Genomic DNA, 23365 nt, shown 5'->3' with positions numbered 1-23365 from the left:
GAAGGGGGCATTAAAGATTAAAGTTACCTGAACAAACATTAGCATTGCATGGATTTGCATCTGCATGGACTCACATTTGCATGAGTGTCCACAGTCAGCTAGTGGAGCGTGTGAATGCCAGGCGCAAACAGTTTGAGGGTGGTTGACGTGACGCTCAATTTTTGTGTTCCCAGTGACAAATATTACTAAAATTTGATAATATTTCATTAAAATTAATGTTTTAATATGCAGTTCATTCTTCTACATCTAATCCATCTGCAAACAATGAGTATCGTTCTTCAACTATGCAAATATTCTGTTTTGAACATGACATTTGTCCACCGGTGCAACTGTCCTAGGTAGCATTACTTATCTTAAAACAACTGTAATTTAATGAAAAATGAATCTAAATACATTAAAATACTTGAATGCATGTCATACGAGTGTTTACTTAATGAATCTAGAGGATATAAGTGTTAAGGTCCCTATGTAGAGTTATTATGACACATTATATATTATTTATTATATAAAACAGGCATTAATGTGACCACCCATTACTGAGAGGGGTCCTTCCAGAATCAGGAAGGACAGAAGAATCTCTGGACACAAGATCACTTCTGTCTCTAATATTTTCATAATATTAATATTTCCGTGCAGTGTTGGAACTGGTCGTCTTAAGGTAGTCCTTTGGTACGACGCAGTTTAAGTATTGATCTGAATATTTTTATCAATTTACATTGATTGATCATTGAAAATAATGTAAACTGATAAAAATATTCATAACTAATATGCCTTGGGCTTATCTATCTTATCTGTCCAACATTCTCTGAATTAAATAATGACATTCTTTATTTTGTTGCACCGGTGGACACATTTTAGGACTACCACACCAAAAAGTTAATAATATGCTAAATATATGAAGAATTAGAAATGGACACATTCAGTTATGAATTATTCACATATAAGGGAATATAATTGTATGTCATTTGACATATACAGTATTTTTTGAATTATTCTTTTTTTCACTTTTCACGTCAACCACCCTTGAACATTTGAGGGATAAATATGTTTATTATTGATGTTTGTATAATCAATAAAATGTTTTGTGTGCATTTTGTTTTTTAATTACTTTTGCAGCCCCTTGTATATTTTTATACTATCATACTTATCATGTTTTGATATCTATGTATATATATTGTCTTGTTGAAACTATTTATATATGCTGCTTAGCAAAAACAATTGCAAACCAAATGTTTGTTTTGTGTAACATGCAGAGACACTATAGGGCACAGAATTATTCTAAGCAGACAGTGTGGGGGCTGAACATTCAAATAAAGAACATGTATTTATATTATATTACCTATATCAGTCGATCAAGGAAGCAGTTCACTGAGGAGCAGTGGTGGAAGAAGTATTCAGATCTCTTACTTCAGTAAAAGTACTAATACCACACTGTGAAATTACTCCACTACAAGTAAAAGTCCTGCATTCAAAACTAACTGAAGTAAAAGTACAAAAGTATCAGCATCAAAATGTACTTAAAGAATCAAAAGTGAAAGTACTTGTTATGTAGAATGGACCCACTTAGATCGTTATATATATTCTAAATGTATTATTATATTATTTGTATTGGTGCATTTATGTAAGCATCCCTTTAATGTCCTCTAATCACTTTGAATTTATTGTGTTTTTCATGTCAAAAGTAACTAAAGCTGTTAGCTAAATGTAGTGGAGTATAAATCAAAAGCTACATAAAATGGAAATACTCAAGTAAAGTACAAGTATCAGGATCAAAATGTACTTAAAGTATCTAAGGTAAAGGTACTCCTAATGCTGTTCTAAATATCCTAAATATATTATTAGATTATTTGTATTGGTGCATTTATGTAAGCAGTGTTTTAATCTTTACAAGGTAGGGCTCATTGTAACTACTGAATATACTTTTATGAGGTTAAATTAAAAAAAAAAGTCTAATCACTTTTAATTTATCATGATTTTTACGTTAAATCTCGACATGAAAAGTAACTAAAGCTGTCAGCTAAATGTAATGGAGTAAAAAGTATAATATTTGCCTCAAAATTGGGTGAAGTAGAAGTATAAAGTTACATAAAAAATACTCAAGTAAAGTACAAATACCTCAAATGTGTATTTAAGTACAGTAGTTGAGTAAATATACTGAGGTACATTCAACCACTGGTTAAATTATGACAAGAAATACTTAAACGGCAGCTAAAAATAGTTCTGATAGTAGCAGAAATACTTATCTATAAAAAAACATAGAATAAAAGTAAGTACTTACTCAGGTGAGTCTCTGGTTCGGAGCAGAGCAGCTGTGTGTGTCTGTGAGTGTGTGTGTGTGTGTGTGTTCAGTTTCTAACTGAACTGTAAGCCCCGCCCCTTTGTGGTGTCTCCGCCCCTGGTCTTAATTTTCTCACCTGCAGCTTGTTTGCTCCTGAAGATCAGCTTCTGTGCGTTCAGAGATGCTCTTTACTTCTGCAGACCTTTACTTGGTTTCAGTGGTGAAATGTAACTAAGTTAATTTACTCAAGTACTGTACACTGTAAAAAGTGTTTGTAGAAATTACAGTAAAATGCTGTCAAATTGCATGAGAAATACGGCCTAAAATAAAAAAAATTGCATATCACCATAATAGACACTTTTAATTACTGTAAATCACAGAATAGAACAAAACTTTTGAAAAACACAGTTTTACTGTAAAAATATTTTTAAAAATCATGTAAAATGAATGGAGAAATAGCATCTTGTCTCAAGGACACAATTACCTTTAAATAAACGGACTACTCAGTCTAAATTACAGTTTTTGCTGATATTTACATTTAAATTTACAGTAGAAAACCCACTCACTGTCATTTTTACGGTAAAATTCTGGCAACCACAGCTGCCGGTATTTTACCGTAAATTTAACAGATTATTTTTGACAGTGTACTTAAGTACAAATTTCAGGTACTTGTACTTTACTTGAGTATTTCCATTTTATGTAACTTTATACTACTCCACTATATTTGGAACTTTTTACTCCATTACATTTAGCTGACAGCTTTAGTTACTTTTCAGGTCGAGATTTAACATAAAAATCATGATAAATTAAAAGTGGTTAGACATTTTTTTTTTAATTTAACCTCATAAAAGTATATTCAGTAGTTACAATGAGCCCTACCTTGAAAAGATTAAAACACTGCTTACATAAATGCACCAATACAAATAATCTAATAATATATTTAGAATATTTAGAACAGCATTAGGAGTACCTTTACCTTAGATACTTTAAGTACATTTTGATGCTGATACTTTTTTACTTTTACTTCAGTTAGTTTTGAATGCAGGACTTTTACTTGACATTTTATTTGTGTTAAACCTCATAACAGTATATTAAATAGTTAAAATGAAAAATTTTAAGGGATCTGAGTACTTTTTCCACCACTGCTTGGTTGTAACTAAAGGATATTTGAGTTACTGTTGAACCAGTCACATTCAAAGTCACTTAAATCCAGTGGTGAAAAAAAGTATTCAGATCCCTTACTTAAGTAAAAGTACTAACATGTACTTAAAGTATCAAAAGTAAAAGTACCCAGAATGGACCCACTCAGATTGTTTTATATATTCTAAATATGTTATTGGATTATTATTTTTGGTGCATTTATGGGAACAGTATTTTAATTTCGTCAAGACAGGGCTCTTTTTAACTATTTAATATATTCTTATGAGGTTTAATCAAAAGAAATGTATAATAACTTTTAAATTGATATTGTTGCTTAATGTTAAATCTCAACCTGAAAAGTAAGTAAAGCTGTCAGTGAAATAAAATAGTACAAGTATAAAGTTTTATAAAATGGAAATACTCAAGGAAAGTACCTCAACATTTTACTTCAGTACAGTACTTGAGTGAATGTACTTGACATATTCACCATGTGGACGTACCGCATGAAAAGAAGAAAGAATAATAAGAACAACATAAATATGGCTCCAGAAGCGAGTGTCTTTGCTTGGAGGCCTAATAAACAAAGCCTTTAATCCAGGGGTGTCAAACTCAAATACACAGTGGGCCAAAATTTTAAACTTGGACAAAGTTGCGGGCCAACATTGATATTTATTGAAAAAATTGACCTAAACAAGTTCAAACGAAATGGAACAAGCAAAGCTTGATATAACTTAATATTGCAAACATGCAAAAAAACACATCAATGGCATTCATTTCTTAAATAAAATTCAAATAAGAATCGTATGTCCCTTTATTTTATATGCGGCCTTCTTTAAATTTAAATTTAACAGTAATCTTTTTCCACAGGCTAAAAATAAATGTAAGAATAAAATAACAATAATAAACCAAATGACTAATAATAATATCCTTCAATGAATGTGCAGCCATTCAAGCCTTGGACTAGCAAGAAAAAGTGCATAAAGACAACTTTAATTGTTGCTCAGTTTGCTCCACACTGATCTACTGTGTTCAAGCCAGAACACCAGCAGAGCATTCTGGGATTTGTAGTATTATTTGTGCTGTATAATACCGGCGGGCCAGCTCTGGTTGTCATTTGGTATTTCCTCGCAGGGCCAAATATAATTATACTGCGGGCCAAATTTGGCCCACGGGCCAGAGTTTGACACCTCTGCTTTAGTGGATGCAGGATTTGTAATGAAGTATTTTAGTGTCTTCTAATGATCAAAAAAGAAGAAGAAAAAAGTAGCTATACCACGTGACATGTATTATAAGGTTTATAAAGACAGCAGGATCGCAACTTTTATTATATTCAGTGTTTATTATGTTTGTAACACAGCAGGGCTCTGATTGGACGAGCAGAGCAGCAACGCCCCCTTCAGGACACTTTTCAACAAGCTGCGTTTATTCTACATCAGATCTACTGTCATCTACTGCACACAGATCAACACACAGCTGACACACACACACACACACACACACACACACACACACACACACACACACACACACACTATGAGGACCAAGGCATTCCTGATCACCTGACCTCTGAACCATGAAACCCCATCTTCACCTTCATACTGGTCCACACACACACACACACATGCACTCACATGCACTCACACACACACACACACACACACACAAACACACGTCTTTGGCAGGAAGCAGCTTCTTCTTCTGCTGAACAAACAACGGCACACACAGGAGCTGCACAGGATTGGACAGTGATGTCTTCAGGAGGCGAAGCGCGCACACACACACACCCACACACACACACACACACACACACACACACACACACAGATTGACAGTGTACAGTGTGTAGTGTTGTCACTTTAATATCTGGATATTGTTTCAGGTGAATGGGCCGGCGGCGCCACCTGCTGTCAGACGCCGGTACGTGCACTGAACAGCAACACAAAGGGATTGATGGTGTGATGAGTTGAGGTAACTTTAATCTTTAATGTTTTAAAACTGTGATGCAACTGAAACATGTTTACACTCTTTAACGTACAACATTTTATTATCATTATTATATGTTATATACTTTATTTCTTAATATAATCATCATATAGTTTTTTTTTTTTTTTAACAGCTGTCATCTCTCAACATCAGAGCGAGGCGTGTGATGTTCAGGGACCGTTTTTTATTAAACTGCTCAAAGGAAACATTTATGACTAAAAAATTAAAAATGAAGTAAGAACTATTTAACGTATTCATTTTTTGCTCGATGTGACTCACTGCGCTGAATAAAACTACAACCTGTCAACGCCCCACACTCTATACAGTACCTGAACACCTCACATTCATTTTAGTTCCCAAACGCCCCATGTTTACTTAAGATCCTGAACACCCCACACTTATTTTAGTTCCCGAATTCCTCACATTTATTTTACTTCCTGAACACCCCACATTTACTTAAGTTCCTGAACACCCCACACTTATTTTAGTTCCCAAATTCCTCACATTTATTTTACGTTCCTGAACACCCCACACTTATTTTAGTTCCCAAATTCCTCACATTTATTTACGTTCCTGAACACCCCACACTTATTTTAGTTCCCAAATTCCTCACATTTATTTACCTTTTTGAACGCCCCATATTTATATTAGTTCCCGAGTTCCTCACATTTCTCTTAGTTCCTGAACACCCCACACTTATTTTAGTTTCTGAACGCCCAACATTTGTTTAAATTCTGCACAAATTTAAATTCACAAGCACCCCGTAATCGTTTAAGTTCCTAAACATCCCACATTTCTTTCAGTTTCAAATGCCCCATGCTCTTTTTAATTCCTGAATGCTCCACAGTTGTATCAGTTCCTGAACGCCCCCCTTCCCCGACGCCTTATTTCACTTTTAAGGCGTTCACAAAAAAATTTAAGGCAGTATTCCAACCTCAGCTCTATAATGAAGTCTTATTTTTAAGGCGCTCATTGTTTTCTCACTGATGTTTAATTTCATAAACACTGAACTCTGGATGGGTTGTCATGACAACACAGTCATAGCGGTTAGTGGTTACTGTGGGTTGACATGTAAAGTGGTTTAAAGTACACAGACTGAACAACATTTAAGCTAAATCTCTTAATTCCACCTTAAAACTGCAGAGAATAACGATTCAATTAAGGCTTTTTTAAGACCAAAAAACCCCACAAAAAAATAATTAATTTACTTTAAAATGACTTAATTAATTGTTAAGACAAAAGCATTACATTTTACACAGTGCCCATTTTAATTCACCTATTGTTGTTTTTTTTAACCCAAAATGGAAAGTGACTCCAGAATTTGAGAAACAAATTAAAGAAATAAAATGTCCCCATTGATACTGATGCAATTTAGTTATTTTAAATGACACTTTAAGGGGAGAAATGATTAATTAATTAATTAATTAATTAATTAATTAATAAAGTTAGGTGATGGGGATACATTAAGGACAAATTAATGGGCTTTTTGATATTTAATTATATTTTTAAGGCATTTTTTCAACATTTTAAGGCAATACTTCATATTCAGTTTTTTAATAATTCTATTTTTTTAAGGCCTTTATTGTTGAACCCAAATAACCACGAACTTTCACAGTTTGTTTTTAAGTTGCCATGACAAAACGAGCATGCCGGCGAGTGGTTACAGAGTGTTGAGTGGTTTAAAGTTTGACAGTACGACATCACTGACATCCATAATTCTGACTTTATATTCAGTGAATTCACCCTTTAATAACAATGCTATTTAGGTAATTTTAACATGATATTGAGGGGTAATTAATGGATTGTAGATTTGAATATCTACAAGGTTGAGGAACCTTTTAAAATTGACCCAATAACACAAAACCCATCCCTTAATTTATATTTTAAAATGGCCTTTAAAGATTCAATGAAGACTGTTTTTTATATAATTTGGTCAATTTTAAAGTGTTTTTACACCTTAAAAACTCTGTTAACCACATAAATAATCCATTAAAACCATTAAATAATATAAAATAAATCAATTTTTGAAAGTTGTCCCTTAAAAAAGGCCCTTAATTGAATAATATAATCAGCTGCTTGTGAGTGATCTATACACGAATGACAGATGATGTAATACTTCGTATGAGGTCATCACAGTGATGTCATCAGAGAGTCACAGAGCACGTTCATACAACAGACAACAACACACACACATACACACACGCAAACCGAAGCCCATTAATAATAATAATAATAATAATAATAATATAATCAGAATCATAATAACGGTAATAAAGCAGAAATCAGCAACATCGTCCCATGTGGCTTCATCTTCATCATCATCAGTCCTTCATGTCTCTGTGTGAAGTCCACTGAGTCCGTTTAGTTCCCAGACAGGAAGTCAGTCTGATCGTCTCTAATTAACATTAATATTTAACGAATGAAACTGAAGATTACACCTGCTGTGACACTCTGAACACCTGATCACCTCCAGATAAACTCCTCTAATTAAGACACTAACCAGTCGGCTAATTAAGAAACTCACCTGTCAATTAACAATCTCACCTGTAAATACTTTTTGCTAAATAACAGACAAGTTTCCAAACTAACATACTGACCTGTTAATTAACAATCTGAGCTAATTAACTCCTTCTGAACCCCCTGACCCCCCTCTTCAGTCCATCTACCAAACTTCGCAGCGCTTCCCGGTGTTCATGGGCGTCCCCGCGGGGCAGTTGAAGTGGCGGCTGAAGTCCGGGGAGTTAGCGAGCGTGCCGATGACTCTGTATCGCGGCGGGCTGTGGGGGTCGGTCACCAGGCCCTCGTGAGCGCTCTCTGGTGTTCGGACTGAACACCACACCTGAAAAAAAAAAAAACAGGAGGTTTGATGAGCGTCTGCTTCATTTCCTTTCCCTCTTTAGTCGAGGTGTGAATCAGCGCGTCGGCCCCACGATACGATTTTATCCCGATACGATATTATTTTGATTTTAAGCATTTTGCTATATGGTGAGTATTGAAACTTTACAACCACAAACTAGAGACCTAGAATATTCTGAGGATAAGTGGCTTTCTTACATATAATGACAATAAGGGAGTTTTCCATACAATTGCAATACAATATTTTTTTTAAACCAAATCACAACATGGATTTTTCTATGGTTTTCCTCAAGGTCTTGGTGTCTTTTTGTGGGATCCATTTTTTATCAACTGTCCAGCGGTGAAGAATTAAAATGTTCCATCAAATCCTTGTTACAAATGGTATGAACATGGAATGACAGAACCTGGATGGCATTGCAGATTATGTTTCTGAGTTCAGTGGCAGCGTATGCATAAATCACAATGTTATCAGCGTATAACTTGAGTTTACATCAGGACAAGGTCATCAATAGAAACATAAGAGGCCCCAGTATAGAGCCATGTGGGACACCATTCCATTGAGTGGGACATGGAGCTGTTATTGTTTGTTAGCAGTGTCTCACCTGAGCAAATCCCACAAAGAAGAGCTGATCGTTGGTCAGGTTGACAGCAGGAAGCCTCTTCTCCTCTCCGTTCCTCTGGACCCACGACCGATAGGCCTGAAGGAGAAACGGCAATGTTGTTGCAATTATGTCAGAAACATATGATTTAGTTCTGCAGCACTGCAACACGGTTCAGCTAAATGTAGAGCTAAGAGTACAGTTCAGTTCAGTTTGTTATTACAGGTTCATACTAACATGGTATGCAGCCTTAAGTCCTCCGTTGTCAGCGATGTTTTCTCCGAGCGTCTGTTTTCCATTGACATGTTCTCCGTTGACTGTGTATCGGCTATACTGATCCGTCATGCACTCTGTTCTCTGGCGAAAGGCATCCACCGACGAGTTTTGCCACCACGGCCTCAAGTTACCTTCTTTATCGTACTCTCGACCTGATGGCAGAAGGAAGGAAATCTTAATGAACAGTAAAATAGGTGCAACAGTGCAAAACAACCTCAAGCAGCCACTTTAAAAAATCGAAACAAACTACAAAGGAATATCAAAGTAAAGCCCTGCAATTGGATATTTGCATCAAACACTAATTTAGAGGCAAAAAAATTCAGAGATTATCAATATGGTGCCAGTTACAGTACATTTTTGAGCTGAAATTTAAAAAAAGACCTCTTGTGTAGTCAAATAAGTTGAATTCTCCTCTCCACTCTAGCTGTGATGTCATCCACTCTAGCTCTGAACATTACTTGCAATTCACACTAATGTAAAAATGTGAAAAAAGCTTTATTAATAAGCTTCAAATAAGAATAAATATTTCTTAAAGTTTTAATGGGATTTGAAAGTTGAATGGCATGTAGGATATCTAGCTGAAGTTTATAGCTGAAAGCATGAATGGGTAATTCATTAATGCATGAAAGTGCATGGAAGTATCAAAAGAGTTCCATTTTGTCACATTGCCTATTAATTTCAATGGAGAAAAAAATCTAGCATATGTGGGATGTTTTCGTAAATTATGAAAGATATGAACGAGAAAAATATACCTAATTGAGCTAGCCCAAATTGGGCTAAATATTTTGATGTTTGAATGAAGTATCGACAAGGAAAAATGTGGAAGATTATAATTTAAAAATGTGGCAGAAAAATCATGATATGCCACATAATATACCTCCAGCATTTCCACCACTAAACTTTGGCCACATTAACTGGCAGCCAAGACACATTTTATTCTTAAGATAATTTAAATATGCTCTTTTAGCATGCTGTGACACTGAAAATCTCTAAGGCCTTCTGTAAAGACAGTGGAATCAAAGGCCTCCTCATGAGTCCTTACATTTACATTCACAGTCAGAGTACAGTGAAGGCATCATGACCTCAAGCAGTACCTGAATAGAGTTTAAACTCACCCTGGTCATCGAAGGCGTGTGTGAGCTCGTGGCCCATCACCACCCCGATCCCACCAAAGTTCAACGCTCTGAAAACACATACACACACACACATTATATAGAAGTTCAAGGGGTGGGTTCATTGTTTTTGTTTTTTTAGAGTTTTATCTAATTCTGTATCTCTCCATTCACGTTTTTTATTAATTCAAACATTAACATTTTGGTCAAATATGTTTCAGCATCGAAATGTTATTTTCCCAACAAGCCCTTCTGAAAATTTCCCCCACATACTGTAGATCCCCCACACGTAGGTTTCTGTTGATGGTGTTGCTACATACAGTACAGGCCAAAAGTTTGGACACACCTTCTCATTCAATGCGTTTTTCTTTATTTTCATGACTATTTACATTGTAGATTCTCACTGAAGGCTTCAAAACTATGAATGAACACATATGGAATCATGTACTTAACAAAAAAAGTGTGAAATAACTGAAAACATGTCTTGTATTTTAGATTCCTCAAAGTAGCCACCCTTTGCTTACTAGAATATAAGACATGTTTTCAGTTATTTCACACTTTTTTGTTAAGTACATAATTCCACATGTGTTCATTAATAGTTTTGATGAATCTACAATGTAAATAGTCATGAAAATAAAGGAAACGCATTGAATGAGAAGGTGTGTCCAAACTTTTTGCCTGTAGTGTAAATACATTATATTTCAAAATATTTTCAGCTCTTTCTCATGGGAACTTATATATGATCTCTTCAAACACACCAGACTCCAGTCAGAAACAGTAATTTTACCTCACAGAACACAAGAGTCACCGCCACCTAGTTCAACGTGTTTGTGTTATTTTTTAACTCTCAGATCTGAACGCATCCAGAGCAGGAGATTCTGTGTGTGAATTGCAAACTTGGCTCAGCTAATGGTGACTCACAGCTACTGTAACTGGGTTTTTATCCACTTTATCCGTCAGACAGCCTATGCATCTTCCGCCGCAGGCTGAAGACCTATCTCTTCCAACAATACCTCGGTTAAGTCATGCTCGCCTATTTTTTTTTTTTTTTCAAATGCTCTTCTTCTTTAATGTAAAGCACTCCTGTAGCAATTACAGTTGGCTCTTAAAAGTTGTGTACTTACTTGATTCCTGTGGTTTAAGGCTAGTACCATCAGGTTGAATGCACTTATTGTTAGTCGCTTTGGTCGCAAAAGCGTCAGTCAAATGACATGTAATGTAATATAATGTAACCATTCCATTTAAAAAACTTGTAAACGAACAGGTGATGGAGTCTCTCTGAGAGACCTGAAGAGTCCAATAACCAAACACTCACAGTCTAAATGCACTCAGGAATATCGATTGAATTCCTGTGTAAGTAATTATTACTTTACATGTTTAATAAATGATGAATCCCAGACAGACAGACAGACAGACAGACACACACACACACACACACACAGGTAGATATGGAGGTAAACAGACTTGGGGTGGTCGTGGGCGTAGAAAGGAGCTTGCAGGATCCCTGCAGGGAAGACGATGCCGTTCTTTGTGGGAATGTAGTAGGCATTAACTGTAGGAGGAGTCATACTCCACCTGAGAGGAGGAGAGGAGACAAGGAGAGGAGGAGACAAGGAGAGGAGATGAGGAGAGCAGGGGTCTGACTCGTCAGTCAAAAATGCAAGTTTGCAGATGCGTGTTATGCATGTGTGTGTGTGTGTGTGTTATTATTACTGGTCTTTGTTGGGAGTCTTCCTCAGCTGGTCGGCCATCACTCGGGCTGAGAAGTTGTAGAAGTTCAACATGTTCTGGAAGAAGCTGTCCTCAGAGACGTCATACTGAAACACAAGACGTGACAACATGTCCATTGCGGGGCTGAACAGCAGGGGGCAGCAGAGATGATTGACAGCTGTCACTCACCCCGTCATAAACGTCGTCCAGCTCTTTGGGGTCCAGGATGAATTCTGGGAAACCGATCATGTCATAGATCGCATCTGCCTAACAAGAGACAAACAGACACAAACAGTGAGACCAGTCTGTCCACCTGTCTGTCCACCTGTCTGTCCATATGTCAGTCCACCTGTCTGTCCACCTGTCTGTCCATCTTTCAGACCACCTGTCTGTCCATCTTTCAGTCCACCTGTCAGTCCACCTGTCTGTTCATCTTTGAGTCCACCTGTCAGTCCACCTGTCTGTCCATATGTCAGTCCACCTGTCTGTCCATCTTTCAGTCCACCTGTCAGTCCACCTGTCTGTCCATATGTCAGTCCGCCTGTCTGTCCACCTGTCTGTCCATATGTCAGTCCACCTGTCTGTCCATCTTTCAGTCCACCTGTCAGTCCACCTGTCTGTCCATATGTCAGTCCGCCTGTCTGTCCACCTGTCTGTCCATATGTCAGTCCACCTGTCAGTCCACCTGTCTGTCCATATGTCAGTCCGCCTGTCTGTCCATCTTTCAGTCCACCTGTCAGTCCACCTGTCTGTCCATATGTCAGTCCACCTGTCTGTCCACCTGTCTGTTCATCTTTGAGTCCACCTGTCAGTCCACCTGTCTGTCCATATGTCAGTCCACCTGTCTGTCCATCTTTCAGTCCACCTGTCTGTCCATCTTTCAGTCCACCTGTCAGTCCACCTGTCTGTCCACCAGTCTGTTCATCTTTCAGTCCACCTGTCAGTCCACCTGTCAGTCCACCTGTCTGTCCATATGTCAGTCCACCTGTCTGTTCATCTTTCAGTCCACCTGTCTGTCCACCTGTCTGTCCATATGTCAGTCCACCTGTCTGTCCATCTTTCAGACCACCTGTCTGTCCACCAGTCTGTCCATCTTTCAGTCCACCTGTCTGTCCACCAGTCTGTCCATCTTTCAGTCCACCTGTCTGTCCATCTTTCAGACCACCTGTCTGTCCACCAGTCTGTCCACCTGTCTGTCCATATGTCTGTCCACCTGTCTGTCCACCAGTCTGTCCATATGTCAGTCCACCTGTCTGTCCATATGTCAGTCCACCTGTCTGTCCATCTTTCAGTCCACCTGTCTGTCCATCTTTCAGTCCACCTGTATGTCCACCTGTCTGTCCACCTTTCAGTCCACCTGTCTGTCCACCAGTCTGTCCATCTTTCAGTCCACCTGTCTGTCCACCAGTCTGTCCATCTTTCAGTCCACCTGTCTGTCCATCTTTCAGTCCACCTGTCTGTCCACCAGTCTGTTCATCTTTCAGTCCACCTGTCAGTCCACCTGTCAGTCCACCTGTCTGTCCATATGTCAGTCCACCTGTCTGTTCATCTTTCAGTCCACCTGTCTGTCCACCTGTCTGTCCATATGTCAGTCCACCTGTCCGTCCATCTTTCAGACCACCTGTCTGTCCACCAGTCTGTCCATCTTTCAGTCCACCTGTCTGTCCACCAGTCTGTCCATCTTTCAGTCCACCTGTCTGTCCATCTTTCAGACCACCTGTCTGTCCACCAGTCTGTCCACCTGTCTGTCCATATGTCTGTCCACCTGTCTGTCCACCAGTCTGTCCATATGTCAGTCCACCTGTCTGTCCATATGTCAGTCCACCTGTCTGTCCATCTTTCAGTCCACCTGTCTGTCCATCTTTCAGTCCACCTGTATGTCCACCTGTCTGTCCACCTTTCAGTCCACCTGTCTGTCCACCAGTCTGTCCATCTTTCAGTCCACCTGTCTGTCCATCTTTCAGTCCACCTGTCTGTCCATATGTCAGTTCACCTGTCTGTCCATCTTTCAGTCCACCTGTCTGTCCACCTGTCTGTCCATATGTCAGTCCACCTGTCTGTCCATCTTTCAGTCCACCTGTCTGTCCATTTTTCAGTCCACCTGTCTGTCCATATGTCAGTCCACCTGTATGTCCACCTGTCTGTCCACCTTTCAGTCCACCTGTCTGTCCATATGTCAGTCCACCTGTCTGTCCACCTGTATGTCCACCTGTCTGTCCATATGTCAGTCCACCAATCTGTCCATCTTTCAGTCCACCGGTCTGTCCAGTCTGTCTGTCCACCTGTCTGTCCATATGTCAGTCCACCTGTATGTCCACTTGTCTGTCCATCTTTCAGTCCACCTGTCTGTCCATCTTTCAGTCCACCTGTCTGCCCACCTGTCTGTCCATATGTCAGTCCACCTGTCTGTCCACCAGTCTGTCCATCTTTCAGTCCACCGGTCTGTCCACCAGTCTGTCCATCTTTCAGACCACCTGTCTGTCCACCAGTCTGTCCATCTTTCAGTCCACCTGTCTGTCCACCAGTCTGTCCATCTTTCAGTCCACCTGTCTGTCCATCTTTCAGTCCACCTGTCTGTCCACCAGTCTGTCCAGTCAGTCTGTCCACCTGTCCGTCCATCTTTCAGTCCACTTGTTTGTCCACCAGTCTGTCCGTCTTTCAGTCCACCTGTCTGTCCATCTTTCAGTCCACCTGTCTGTCCACCAGTCTGTCCATCTTTCAGTCCACCTGTCTGTCCAGTCTGTCGGTCCACCTGTCTGTCCACCAGTCTGTCCATCTTTCAGACCACCTGTCTGTCCATCTTTCAGTCCACCTGTCTGTCCAGCTATGTGTCCACTTGTCTGTCCATTTCTGTTGATGTACCTTATCTTTAGCAGCCTGTCTCGTTTGGTCGTCCATCCAGTTCAGTTTGTCCAGAGCGTCTTTAAACGCTGAGCGGATCTCGTTGATCATGTCCTCGGCCTGAAAAAGACAGGTGAAGAACCAGATCAGACCTGCAGCTGATCCAGGACCAGCTCTTCCTGATCCAGGGCCCACATGATTTCCTAAACAGCGATGTGACTCACGATCTCTTTGCTGTGTTTATCGAAGGTCGCCTTGACAAAGAGCGCTCCCAGCGCGAAGCCCAGAGTGTCGTCAGTGTTCCCGATGCACGTCTGCCAGCGGGGGGTGCAGGACTGCAACAAACCACAACCAGTTACACAAAACCACAACCAGGTAAAACCACTTGCAGCCAGCTGGAGCCTGTTGTTGCTGCTTGATCTATACCAGAAAGTTATACAGTTTGTGGTAAAAACCAGTTAGAGCTAGTTAGAACTAAAGTAGCAGCAGGCCAGAACCAGTTAGAGTTAGTTGCACACCATTTAGAACCAATTACAGGCAGCAGGAACCAGTTTCCCCAGTACACCAGGATGGGTGTCACTTCCAAAACCAGTAAGAAGTTAGAACCAGCCAAACACCTGAAAACCCATTCAAGCCTAGTGGAAACACCTCAAACTAGGAACTTCTGGTTAGAACCAAGGTTATTATAGTTAACGAAAACTAACGAAATAACGAAAACTAGAATTGAAAAAACATTTTCGTGAACTGAAATAAAAATAAAAACTAGAGTTTTAAAAAAAACGATAACTAACTGAAACTGTATTTTGTGGTTACAAAACTAACTAAAATTATAGTGAAAATGTCCTTAGTTTTCGTTTTTGTCAACTTTTTTCATTCATAATTCAGTGTTTCTATTGGAACATGCAACACATGGTGAATATGTTTACTGAGACTGGGATGTTTACACTAGAACCAAAATTCAAAACACCCAGAACTGTAAGAGTTAATAACCTTATTGGGGCTGAGATGATAAACCAAAGGAAATAAAGGAAACATTTATTATGAACTCTTTGAATCTCGCACCCAACACATAGCCCATTACAAAAAAACTAAAACTAACACTAAAACTAATAAAAACTAAACTAAAACTAAGCATTTTCAAAAATAAAAAGTAAACTAAAACTAGAAAACTCACTCTAAAAACTAACTAAAACTAACTGAATTTGAAAAAAAAAATTCACAATATAATTAAAACTAAAACTAATGAAAAATCCAAAACTATTATAACCTTGGTTAGAACCAGTTGAAGCTCAGTAGGACTAAAAGATTACAGACCGCAGTCACTGCAGTCAACGTCTTGTTAGAAGTAGTTATACCTCCTGTATTAAAAGAAAAAACGGTATCAGAACCAGGAGTAACTCTGGTAGTAACCGCAGTGTTTAGAGCAGCAACAATAGTAACAGTTTATTGTGACCTTTTTGAATCTCAAAAACTAACACTAATAAATCACTAATAAACACTAATAAATCTCAAAAACTAACACTAATAAATCACTAATAAACACTAATAAATCTAAAAAACTAACACTAATAAATCACTAATAAACACTAATAAATCTCAAAAACTAACACTAATAAATCACTAATAAACACTAATAAATCTCAAAAACTAACACTAATAAATCACTAATAAACACTAATAAATCTCAAAAACTAACACTAATAAAAACTAAACTAAAACTAAACGCTTTCAAAATAATAAAAAACTAGCAACTCACTCTAAAAACTAATTAAAACTAACTGAATTTGAAAACAAAAATTCACAATGAAAAATAAAACTAATGAAAAACTATTAGAACCTTGGTTTGTATATGTCAGTCAATTCCAGTTATTCTGAACAGAAACATTTTTAAAGTTGCTAAATAACACAAATACACTGTTTAAAGTTCTTCCTTCTTCTCATGAATATGACCTGTTTACTTCTAGCTGTGTAGAGTAGTAGTACTTGTAGTATTTGAAATAAGTACCTTTTTGGTCCCGTAGAGGCTCTCCAGCAGTTTGTCCTGAGCGTTCTCGAAACGTTGGTCCAAACTGACCACGCTCTTCTGAACCAGCGTCCACATCATGTAGTTGTTCAACAGACTGAGGAGACAGACAGAGAGACAGACAGGTGGTCAGACTGGGGGACAGGTAGGACACCTGCTGCACTCAAAAAAAGCAAACTGGGTGTCTGTTACCTTCTCCTGAGTAGCTTCTACTAAATAAAATGATGGTTTTGTGGTTGAACAGTTTTAAAACATGTAGTTTTAGCATAAAATGCTAACACTTTAAAATTTAGTAGAATACTTTATGTTAAAACAACCTAATTAAATTGCTGAATATAATACTTTATTTTCTGAATAATTACTATTATGTTCATTTTCATATGATAAAGGTAATCTTTTAGGCTAAACCACTTCAACCTAGCTTTGTTTTGTTGGTTCAGCACAATTAATTCATGTACTTCACTATTTTAAAAAGTAGTTGTAACTACCCTATTAAATAAAGTAACTCTTAATAATGTCATACATGTTTAAATGGCCCAATAAAATTATGTTAGTATGTTACAATTACCCTTACAAATCTAGTTGGACTGACCCCTGGTAATTAATTAACAGTAACGCAAATACATCATGTTGACCCGACATATTTACATTTTGTTCACTCAACAAAATTGTTTCTCGCTAAATTAAAGCATTTTATTTAGGTGGAAATTATTTCCATAATTTTATTTTGTTCTGGGAACAAGTTATTTTTTTGAGTGTGCCTTCTGTGAGGTGTGGAGCGTCTCTGACCTGTGGTCGGTCCTGTTGATGAGGTCAGACACCTGCTGCAGGTACTCTCTGGCATACAGGACCACAGGTTCAGTGTCGTTCAGCTCCAGAGGAGACAGAGAGGACGTCAGGTAGTCCAACCAGTCCACGGACGGAGCCAGCAGCTGAAACACCACAGAAGAAGAAAAAAGCGGTACAAAACAAGGTTATTATAGTTAACGAAAACTAACGAAATAACGAAAACTAGAATTGAAAAAACATTTTCGTTAACTGAAATAAAAATAAAAACTAGAGTTTTTTAAAAAACGGTAACTAACTGAAACTGTATTGTGTGGTTACAAAACTAACTAAAACTAACTAAAATTATAGTGAAAATGTCCTTAGTTTTCGTTTTTGTCAACTTTTTTCATTCATAATTCAGTGTATTTATTTGAACATGCAACACATGGTGAATATGTTTACTGAGACTGGGATGTTTACACTAGAACCAAAATACAAAACACCCAGAACTGTAAGAGTTAATAACCTTATTGGGGCTGAGATGATAAACCAAAGGAAATAAAGGAAACATTTATTATGACCTCTTTGAATCTCGCACCCAACATATAGCGCATTACAAAAAAACTAAAACTAACACTAAAACTAATAAAACTAAACTAAAACTAAGCATTTTCAAAAAATAAAAACTCAACTAAAACTAGAAAACTCACTCTAAAAACTAACTAAAACTAACTGAATTTGAAAACAAAAATTCACAACAAAATTAAAACTAAAACTAATGAAAAATACAAAACTATTATAACCTTGGTACAAACACATGGTTTTCACAAGGTACAGGGAGGAAGAAGGGCTTTCACAACTGGGTGTTTTCATAAATGATAAATTATTAATGTATTTGTTTATGTAATCTATTTATTTTCAATTTTTTTTTTTGTTTTTTGTTAATATGTATTATTTAAATATGTATGTTTAGGGGAGAAAAAAGGGAGAAGGGGTAGGTTTAAATAAGCATATGCTTCATCCTACTCCTTTTCGGACATGTTGCGTTCATCGTTTGTTTTGACTCTTGCTATTTTTTTTTTATTTTTATTATTCTCATTGGATGTATTTGTTTTTGTGTTTACTTTGTTGTGTTACTCGCACATGTTCGAAATAAAAGCTGAACTGAACTGAACTGAACTGAAGATCAGCATCGTTATTATCATGCTCAATTATGTCTCATAAGTTGTCGCAGCAATTTTTTGGGTTGATATCAGTTGTTACACAGATTTGGTGGCAAATTTGGCCATTTTTCCACAGATGCAGAATAAACAAATATGGTGAAATATCCCTCCACAATCCCACATTAAAACACCAAGACCTTGAGGAACACTGTAGAAAAATCCATGCTGTGATTTGGTTTCAAACGCATTTGACACTTTGGAGACTTCTGTATTTTCAGGGATTGTATAATGAGCATAAACCTCCTTACTGTCAGTACACGTAGGAAAGCTGCACGTTCTCTGAATGCTCCAGGTCTCTAGTTTGTGGTTGTAAGGGTTCATGAGGCTGTGATTATCCTCATTTTATACACTGAGGTCAAGTTTCACTGCAATGAAATGCTACTATGGGGACTAACATCATCACGCATGAATAAAATTGGGGAAATTGAATCCACAAGAGTCTAAGCTTTTCAGTCATACCTGATTTATGCAACTCACAAACTGTTTAGGGATGCAGAAATGTTATCAGCATAAAGTAAGGTAAAGAGGAGACTCATAGAGCCCATTTTATTCAGATATCTGGAAGTCAGAGCACTGCAAAAAAGCCAACTTGTATTTTTTGGCCTAAAACAGTGATTTAAGTTGGTAAAACTTGGAAATATAAATGATTGACATTTAGGGCAATAATGTAAGTTAGCACAACAAAGGAAGCCAGTTGTCTGCTCAAAAACAAGTTGGTGAGTTGTTGTTACTTATATCTTTAAGTTGGGGTTCACAACAAGGGACAATAGTTCTGATAACTCTTATTTCTTTGTTGGGAAATTCGGTCATTAGCGAAAGCTAGCGGCTAACTGATGCTAGTGGCTAACTGATGCTAGCAGCGCTGCTTGTTACAGCTACAAGAGTAGCCATTAGCGTATCAATGCTAACTCAAAATTGTGGTCACAACATTAGCTGACATTTCATAGCAGCGTTACAATCGTGCCAGAGAAATTCAGAGTTGAGCAAACTCAAAAACAAAACTTAAAATATTTAGTTTAATTGTCCAACTTAAAATCTTATCAAAGTTTGTTGCCTTGAAATTTTGAGTTCACCCAACTTTTCTTTTTTTGCAGTGAGGGCCCCCTTTGAAAATGTCAGTTTTTCCCTTTTTTATATATGACAGCAGTATGTTTCCTGAGGCAAACTGAGTGTGCTGCAGCCAATAATTTCAGCCAGAAAAAATAAAATAATATTTATTTGTTTCAGCAGGTCTGCAGCATAATAAGGCAGAGGGAACTACACAGTGGTGGGAAGTACATTTACTCAAGTACTGTACTTAAGTACAATTTTGAGGTACTTGTACTTTACTTGAGTGTTTCTATTTTCTGTAAATGTATACTTCTACTCCACTACATTTTGAGACAAATATTGTACTTTTTACTCCACTACATTTAGCTGACAGCTTTAGTTACTTTTCAGGTCAAGATTCAACATAAAACGTATGATCAATTTAAGGTGATTAGACTTTTTTTTATTTTATTAAATCTTATAACAGTATATTAAGTACTTAAATGACTCATATCTTTACAAAATTTAAACCCTGCTTACATAAAATCATCAATACAAATTATGTAATAAGGTATTTAGAATATACAAAACAATCTGAGTGGGTCCATTCGGCATAACAAGTACTTTTACTTTTGATACTTTAAGTACATTTTGATGCTGATACTTTTGTACTTTTACTTAAGTAAGTTTTGAATGCAGGACTTGTACTTGTAGTGGAGTAATTTCATAGTGTTGTATTAGTACTTTTACTTAAGTAAAGGATCAGAATACTTCTTCCACCACTGGAACTACATTTAGCCTGATAAGTGAAACTATAAGCCTGATCTGGTCCAGAGTTAGATTTTTGCCCTCTCTGTCCCAGTAATCCTGAGTGTGGGAGCAGACTACATCACCTGGGGCGGAGATAACGAGATGAAAAACTAATCCCTGCTGTCTGCCTGAAACAATTAAAAACCAAACAACTGCAGACTGTGCAGAGAGAAGACAGTCCAGTGAAGGACACGTGTCTCCTGTGGATGAATCACATTTGTATCAAGGTCATTATAGTTAATATAGTTAACTTAACCCTTTTTATTTATTTTTTCTTAGGTTATCAAGTTTACGGATATACTGTGTGTTTTATGTGGTAATTATGTTTGATGTATGCTTGTGTCTTGTTTTAGTTTTGATGTGTTAAGGTTCTTGTTTATTATTGTGGTTTTATTTATTTATTTGGGTTGGTTTTGTGATTTTGTTGTTGTTGTGTTTTTTGTTTTGTTCTTGTTTTTCTCTGTTTGTTCATTGGTGATTTGTGTTGTGTTTTGTCTAAATTAATAATAAAAAAAATAAAATAAAAAAAAGGTCATTATAGTTAACGAAACCGAATGAAAAAATAGAATTGAAAAAAAGATTTTCATTAACTGAAATAAGAATAAAAACGATAACTAACTGAAACTGTATTGTGTGGTTACAAAACGAATTAAAACTAACTAAAGTTATAGGAAAATGTCCTTCGCTTCTGTCTTTGTCAACTTTTTTCATAACACACATTTATTGTGACCTTTTTGAATCTCAAAAACTAACACTAATAAAAACTAAACTAAAACTAAGCGCTTTCAAAATAATAAAAAACTAGCAACTCACTCTAAAAACTAATTAAAACTAACTGAATTTGAAAACAAAAATTCACAATGAAAAATAAAACTAATGAAAAACTATTAGAACCTTGGTTTGTATATGTCACTCAATTCCAGTTATTCTGAACAGAAACATTTTTAAAGTTGCTAAATAACACAAATACACTGTTTAAAGTTCTTCTTTCTTCTCATGAATATGACCTGTTTTGGTATTTAATAAAAATGAGTTTAAAACCAAAGAAAAGACATAAATAAAAAAGGCTCCACTGCTGTGTTTGCCAGCAGAGGGCGCTGGAGGCTCAGCAACTTCCACTCCCTCAAACTCTTTATTTATTTATAACTTAACAACTTGTAAACAATAAATAAATCCTTCAGTAAATATCCTCCTCTAACTGCTGAGGCCTGTGTACTGCAGCTCGTGTACTTTTTGGACTGTAAAAAGTACACGGATAATTCGCTTTGGTGGAGAAATATTTCTGTTAATAATCTGCACATTTACTGTGACCAATGGGAAACACGGGATCAGTTATTAAAACAGCATTATTCATTGTTGGTGTCTGACCTGAAAACAGAATAAAGAGTAATTTAATCATCTGTTCTTTTTTTGCTTTTACTGGCAGAAGAAGAAAAGGTTAAAGGCGGTTTTAGTGAAGTGATACAGTTTGTTCTGTTCTGTCCTCTTCACTTAATTTATTTATTTCAGTCTGCCTGACAACAAAACTCTTGAGGTTTGTGACGTATTCCGTTCAATTTTTAACACTGTAAATACAGCGAATTGCCTCTGTTTCTCTGCATTTTTTGTCTGCATTGTTGAATATAATTCTACGTTTATTTTTGGAACACTAATATTTAAATTAGCTATGCACTTTTTGGCCCTTTAGATCCCTTTAGATCAGTCTCTCTTTTGGTCTTTTTTGTTCGAGTGATTCTAGTCAGCAAACTTGTGTCGTAAATCACTTGTTTCGACCTTCATGAATATGTGAACATTTGTGAGATTTCTTCATTAGTGTACTTTTCTAATTCCATTTAAGAAAAGCTGTTCAAATTCCTTCTGTCAGAAATCTGCAAATGAATGTGTTAGGAACAGAATGAATGATGATGAATGCCTGTAAAAAATCCAACATGGTCTCACAGGAATCCGTGAAATAGCCACGGATTTGCTTAACTCTTAATCCGTGGAATAGCCACGGAATCACTCAAATTTCCGTGAAACTGACACGGATTTCGCTGCAATGCAAGTTAATGACTGAATGTCATATCCCGTGGCTATTCCAACATACAAAGTGATTATGTACATTCACTGAGTGAATATTTAGAAAATAAAACATATATTTCTCGCTAGAAATGTGATCAAAATCCATTTTTTATGCAGAAACTAAGTCAAAATATTGATTTTTTCACGAAAAATGAGAGAACTGTCCGCCATGTTTTTTGTTCTGACAGAAATCACACATTCACTTATCAGACTGTCTCTGCTGCCCCTTCACCTGACACCATAAACTACAACAATAACAATAACAATAACTAGAATAATAATAATAAATGATGTCCACATTTCGACTTCAGGACAAAGATTCAGATAAAAGTCAGTGCAGATGAATGTTTGGAACCTGAAGTCTCCTTCATGTTCATATCAGCCATGTTTATATAATAACCTGTTATCTAACCGCCCTCTCTGCCACGGAGAGAGAGAGAGAGAGAGAAAGAGAGAGAGAGAGAGAGAAAGAGAGAGAGAGAGGCAGGCACATAGCAACAGCTCTTGGCAACAGTTGCCATGGTGACCCCAGAAGCATCTGCAACCCTGAAGGACAGAGAGCTGCAGCAGAGAGGGACCGCACTCTGAAACACAACACATACTGTATCATATCTACATTAGTGCTCAGAGCAAACTGTCAACTGTAGGGACGCTTT

At 37.1% G+C, this 23365-nt stretch overlaps 1 protein-coding gene across 1 annotated transcript in view; it reads right to left on the bottom strand.

Annotated features, from left to right (window-relative positions):
* Positions 1-4737: 4737 nt before the first annotated feature.
* The window catches only part of ece2b (endothelin converting enzyme 2b), a 55377-nt gene continuing 36749 nt past the window's right edge, over positions 4738-23365 (bottom strand). Inside the window, exons 9-19 of the mRNA XM_059331809.1 lie at positions 17608-17750; positions 16801-16915; positions 15020-15130; positions 14817-14915; positions 12144-12221; positions 11958-12061; positions 11709-11819; positions 10248-10315; positions 9094-9284; positions 8860-8955; positions 4738-8240 (exon numbers count right to left, since the gene is read on the bottom strand). Coding sequence (XP_059187792.1) covers positions 8064-8240; positions 8860-8955; positions 9094-9284; positions 10248-10315; positions 11709-11819; positions 11958-12061; positions 12144-12221; positions 14817-14915; positions 15020-15130; positions 16801-16915; positions 17608-17750 — 1293 coding nt within the window. The 3' untranslated portion in view covers positions 4738-8063. The remainder of the gene's footprint in view (positions 8241-8859; positions 8956-9093; positions 9285-10247; positions 10316-11708; positions 11820-11957; positions 12062-12143; positions 12222-14816; positions 14916-15019; positions 15131-16800; positions 16916-17607; positions 17751-23365) is intronic.

The sequence above is a fragment of the Centropristis striata genome, chromosome 4, assembly GCF_030273125.1.
Source record: "Centropristis striata isolate RG_2023a ecotype Rhode Island chromosome 4, C.striata_1.0, whole genome shotgun sequence".
Taxonomy (NCBI): Eukaryota; Metazoa; Chordata; class Actinopteri; order Perciformes; family Serranidae; genus Centropristis; species Centropristis striata.
Note: the sequence above shows the minus strand (reverse complement) of the source record. Positions and strands in the feature narration are given on the sequence as shown.